This window comes from Sipha flava, unplaced genomic scaffold (genome assembly GCF_003268045.1).
Source record: "Sipha flava isolate LNK unplaced genomic scaffold, YSA_version1 259_pilon_pilon, whole genome shotgun sequence".
In the NCBI taxonomy this organism is placed as follows: domain Eukaryota; kingdom Metazoa; phylum Arthropoda; class Insecta; order Hemiptera; family Aphididae; genus Sipha; species Sipha flava.
In genome coordinates this window covers 116,536-122,585 of record NW_020272920.1, presented here as the reverse complement: position 1 = coordinate 122,585, position 6,050 = coordinate 116,536, and the positions used below count along the sequence as shown (strand labels likewise).

The 6,050-nt window shown below is 38.6% G+C and overlaps 1 protein-coding gene across 1 annotated transcript in view; it reads left to right on the top strand.

Annotated features, from left to right (window-relative positions):
- LOC112684965 (protein jim lovell-like) overlaps positions 1 to 5,631 on the top strand; it is a 25,384-nt gene extending 19,753 nt beyond the window's left edge. Inside the window, exons 4-10 of the mRNA XM_025556710.1 lie at positions 2 to 97; positions 796 to 1,002; positions 1,435 to 1,677; positions 2,226 to 2,301; positions 2,805 to 2,828; positions 3,498 to 3,590; positions 3,960 to 5,631. Of these exons, the coding sequence (XP_025412495.1) occupies positions 2 to 97; positions 796 to 1,002; positions 1,435 to 1,677; positions 2,226 to 2,301; positions 2,805 to 2,828; positions 3,498 to 3,590; positions 3,960 to 5,065 (1,845 nt within the window). The 3' untranslated portion in view covers positions 5,066 to 5,631. The remainder of the gene's footprint in view (position 1; positions 98 to 795; positions 1,003 to 1,434; positions 1,678 to 2,225; positions 2,302 to 2,804; positions 2,829 to 3,497; positions 3,591 to 3,959) is intronic.
- Positions 5,632 to 6,050: the final 419 nt, after the last annotated feature.

The window sequence follows — 6,050 nt, the reverse complement described above, 5'->3', positions numbered from 1 at the left end:
CGAACCACCGCACATCCGTCTGCCGCAAATACCGCATTTGCCGCCGATCACGTTCAACGACAGGAATTGTCCATCGCCCACCCCTCGCCGGAAACAGGTGAGCTCGCGCGCGACTTACTCGGCTTCTCCACTATATTTTTATTTTGCGTTTTTCGAATTTTTAAGAGTATTTCCATCTCGTATTTGTATTGTATTAAGTTTAAATAATCTGTCAAAACGCCATCGTGTTGTCTGGATATCTAAACTGGTCAAGTTCCAGTTTGAAAGTTATACCACGCGTTGATGTGTATCCTAACACTTTTCTGAAAAATAACAGTTAAACTCGATGATTGCGTTGCGTGTTATTTATCGTTATTGTTTAACCGAATGTCGAAGATATAATCTTTATGAAATAAATTTAATTTTGAACATTTTGACGATTTTTACAACGCAGCGGTCCGATTAAAACAAATACATTTTCTTTGTTGCCAATGATTAGATTAACCCGTTTTGTCCAACTGGACCAGTTGAATCTAACTTTTTTTACTATCGTCGTCTTTCAACCTAACGAGATAACTTTTTTTTTTTTTTATTTAAACGCCTATCTTTGTTGTGTAGATTTGGTTCGTTGTTTGTGTTTTGAAACTCGATACCTATTTCATTTCACACAGAACAACACAATGCCGTTACATTTCAATTATAAATAAATAAAATACTCATTATTAAGTCTTTCACCGTCAACACGTTTTTTCATTGTGTACCTTAAACATTATCAACTTCAGAAATTATAATCTATTTATGATTGTATGTATCTAGGCGAGACCCAGGCGAAGATCCGGCGAAGCGATTGGCGCACAAGACCTGAGGAAAGCCTCTTCCCCATCGCATTTCAACAACAATGTCGCCGAGAATTTGTCAATGAAAAAGTCACCCAACAATGAAAATATCAACAACGAAAACATGCCGACAAATCTAAGTTGTAATAATAAGAGGCCCGACAGGACACCCTCACCGTCCGCAAATGTGAGTTACAGTTATTATTTCCGAGGTCTATTTGCATCTGATTGTTATATTAAATTAATTTCACTGGTTATTCATATATTAACCATATATAATATTACCATTTATCATTCATAAAGTTTGTTGTTAAACCGATACGTTATTTTCGAGGTGTAATAAAATATTAATTTTATAAGCAGTAATGATCAATAATTCTTCGAACTAATTCCAAATACGTCTTTTAAATAATCGATTTAATTCGTACGTAAACAGAAATATCTATGGTTTCCCCAAAATAGTGCATTGCGACCGAAAAACCAAAGACGAAATACAGAAATGTATTTATTTCTCAACCACAGTACCGCGTTGGTGTTCTATTTTAATAATTCGTTTTCACCTCTTGGTTTTTTTTTTTTTTTAACGAGACGTAATTTTTATTTTATTTTTTACTCTCAGAAACAAATGAAGGTCGAAGTGGAAGAACAAGAAATGATTGGAGACTTGGGACATAGTCAGCCGGTGGAGTTGACGGCCAACAGTGGCAATCCGAACGTAAACAACAATAATAATAACAACCAGTCGAGTAACAAAAAAAATCACCACCACCACCACCATCACAACCACCACCAACAGCAGCAGAGGCACCCGGACTTCCCTTATTACGGCCCCGATCCCATGAGCATACCTCTTAATCCACACGTAAGTACATATACGTCTTTGCTATTTATTTATTTTTATTTTTCCCCTTCTTTACCATGGGGAGTCGTCGGTATTGTTTAGCCTGTTTATACATTTCGCAAATTAAAGACCTTTATAAGTGTTATTAATGTCAACCGAAATAACATTATGGTCGTATTATAATATTTCTGGTTATTTTTAACGGGTACAAAAAAAAATTATAATTCCCTCGGCGATGACGTCGGCCACATATGATCGAAACGTCCTCGGAATGTAACACGTTTCTTCATATTATTATTGGAAACATTTTCAATCGACTTTGCGTTGTACGGAAAATATTTTCAACAAATCGTTGAAATAAAGTTGTATTCAACGGTACGCAATATCTGATAAAAATATAATGCAGAGACTTATTCCGAAGTATACGATCGGGAAACTATTGACTTTGTGCACTTGAATCTTTATGAAATATTCCTAAGAGCTTTAAACATGTTAGTTCGTGTACATCTACCGCTTCTCCACACTGTGCACGTAGTTTAATTGGGTACATTGTGTTTTTCTTTTTACAGGATCCGCACTTTGAAAACTCGTTGTTTCCGCCTTTCGGACCATTGTCATCGCTATCTCTACAAGGACCTCCGCACAGTAAGTCTACAAACATATGTACATATTCTCGTATATATATATATATGACTTTGAATAATTAAATAAAAAAGAAAGTACACCGATGGAAAAGTATAATGTGGGCAACTGGGTAGGTACGGGACAAAGAGATACAGCAAGCGAACGTAGCATTTCTATTTCATACGTTTTTCCTTTGGGTTTAGTGTTTTTTTTTTTTTTTTTTTTTGTTGTTGTTTGGGATTCATTATTTTAAAAGTGCACTCGACACATATGAGATTGTTTTAAAATATCAAGTATTCTATATGCTTTAATTCTGAACACGCTCTCAGAGTTATATAATAATAATAATAATAATACTCGTACATACCAACATATTATTAATATATTTACAACATAACGTCATTATTGACACGATAAAATGTCGCCTTATTTGTATCCTAGTTTTTTTTTTCATCATTTATATTTAATCTTATGTCATTTATATGAAGCTAATGCTTTTATTTTTTTATTTGTTCCTATTATAGTGTTTCCGATTGATGCCCAATTCGGTAAGATCTACGAACAATTAATATATCTTTACAAAATATTAGTTGTGGCTCGGTAGTCTGTATCAGGCGTTTTAGATAGATGATTTTTTTTGCTTTAGTGTTGTAGTGTATGAAATAAAAGGAGTAAAAGTATTTTATTTTATTTTCATTTCATAATCAGACCGGACCGTGGCCCAAAGTACAGTAGCTTTTAAGAAATAATAGTTGACATTATTTATTCGCATAGGAATTATGTTGAATATTATAGTGTTATAAATATATAACATTTTAATCAAAAACGAATAACATACCGTACCTGACTATATGTTTTATAATAAAACGATGAGATCGGTAATCTAAAGAGAACAACGAAGTAACACAGTATAATGTAATATCGTGTACTAAATTTTATGACAAAAACCCATTTTTAAAGTTAATTCAAACCTTTATAATATCACTATTATATTTTGTTGAAAACGTTAGCATGCTGATGATTTCGATTCGTTAACTAGATTCATCGCTAAAAACTTGTATTAAAAAAATTAAAAATAACCGCATGATATTTAAAAAAAAAATGGCTCTCGCCTCGTTGATTGACTTGTATCGACTGTTCCGAGTCGTACAACGTTCCGATTGACTTGGTGCGGCACAATACCGGCTCGTTTTAACGTGAACGATGTTGTTGCGCAGGTCTGTTTCCCGGTCTGGACGGCTGCAGGAATCCTCTGCTGAACGAACTGATCGAGCCGAGGTTCGACAATCCGCCACCGAGCAAAAAGAAAAGTAAGCGTTACTGGTGCAACAACAGCGTCATAAGACGTTCGCCGTTACCTAATCCAGTGATTTTCAACCTTGGGGTCGCCAATGGATGAATTTCCATATATTATTTAAAAAAAATACAAAGTAAATTATTTATTTTGTGAAATTTTTAAGTGTAAATTAATCAAAATTGTTTATCGTGTAAATATTTGATCGGTAATTAAATCAAATTTTGATGAATAAAATAACATTTTTTTTTTTTTTTTAAGGGGTCGCATTACAAAAAAATAAAAACATGGGGGGGTCGCGATCCGAAAAAAGGTTGAAAACCACTGACCTAGTCTAATTAGTGTAAGTACTAGTCGGTTTAATCGATTTTTTCTCCCCTCGCAGAGAAAATGTTTCCGGTTGGTCGACCCAAAGGCCAGCACAGCGCACCACGGGGTGGACCGCCCAGGTCGTGGACGAACGCTGAGCTTACGGAAGCATTGCAGCACGTGTGGAACAAGAAGATGACCACGTCGCAGGCGTCCCGGATCTTCGGGATACCATACAACAGCCTGTTGATGTACGTGCGCGGTAAGTACGGAAAGTCGCTGAAACTGGAACAGCTGAAGAAAGAGTGTTTCGGCGATATCAACGGTCCGCTGGACCTGCTGCACTTCGGGTCCATATCGAACAACAACAACAGCAGCAACAAGAACAACAACAACAGCAACAGCAACAGCAACAACAACAACGGCGGTGGCCACAACGGGGGCAGCGGCAACAACAACAGTGGCAGCAACAACAACGGCAACGGCAATGGCAACCACAACAACAACGGCAGCAACAACCAGAGCAACGGCGGCAACGGGCCGGCCGCGCCATCCGAGCCCGTGGACTTGATGCTGGGACCGCCGGGCTTTAACCCGTCCGCGTTCCCTGCATCCAACTTCTTCCCGGACTTCGGGTCCACGTTCCCGATGGGCATGGACATGATTCACTTGATCCAGCAGCAGCAACAGATCTCGCTGTCCGAGGCGGAAAAGCAGCAGTACATGGGACTGGACATGATGGGCGTGCAACCGCAGTCGGCCGTGGTGCTGGACTACGCGATGAAGTCACCGGCGGCCATCCGCAGCAACTCGGAGCCGCCGATGACGGGAGGCGGCGGCGAGGATGAGACGATCGACGGCGACGGTATGGCCGTGGGCTTGGCGAGTTTAGGCGACGTGGACGCCGAGTGCGACGACGACGACGACGATGACGATGACGAGGACGAGGACGAGGACGAGGACGGGGCCGACGATTGCGGTGTTGACGACGAAGACGATGAGGATGAGGACGAACCGGTGGCCGTGGACTTCTCGAAAGCCGGGAGCGGTGGTGCCGGTGGTGCCGGCGGTGCCGGGAGCAGCAGTGCGGGCGGAAGCGGCACCGGTGGCGACGGCGACGACGTAGACGACGACGAAAGACTGAGTCCGGAAGCGGAGGAAAAGGACAAGGAACAAGACTGACACGGGGTGTTCAGGGACTATGCGCTATCGTTTGACGCTGTGCTCCAAACATAAGTCCGGCGGTGATCTCTCTCTCTCTCTCTCTATCTCTCTTTATCTCTATTTATACATTACTTCCATCACCGGCACAAGAACGCACACATGCACACACGTCCCTGTGTTCCACTCGTTCCCACAATCACAATCGCCTTCTTCTACCCTCCACACTTTAACCCGCGACCGGCCCCACTCGTCTTCTATTTTAATTTGTACAATTATTATTATTATTACTACATTGGTATGTGTAAATATTTATATTATATTAATATGTATACGTCGGTCGTACGGCAGTGCGGTCCTTATGTGTATCGTAATTGTTATCGCGTTTTGCGGATGATAAACTTTTTTGAGTGAAAAAAAAAATAATAATAACGATGTTCGGCATAAGGCGAAAACAAACGTGTAACCTTATGTCTTATACGCTACAGCTAGTGAATACAAAGAAACGTGTAAATTAGATTTAAAATAATTAATACTGATCGTGTACATATTTATAGTGATCGTCCTATTGTATTTTGAAAAACGTATAAAAAACCGAAAAAAAAAATTAAAAATTACTATTATTTTAGACTAAAACGTAGCCATTTTTAAAATAAATAATAATTATTGTTCCCAAATAATACAATATTAATTCGTCTCAGCCCGATAAACAAATCAAAACGATTATCTAATATACAGCCGAACACATTATGGTGTCTACATACAGTTCCTAAGTTTTAGTTACAGCAATTATTTTTATTTATTTATTTATTTATTTTTAGATATAAATCATGTGTATACTTCTATGAAACTGTGATTCCTATACACAAATATTGGCTTTAAGTTTAACTGCATTTCGTACGTTTTTTTTTTTTTTTTTAGAAATAAAACAAAAAAAAACATATTTACCTCGAAATTAGTGACGAAACGACAAACACAATATATTGTTCCTCCTATATATTATAAT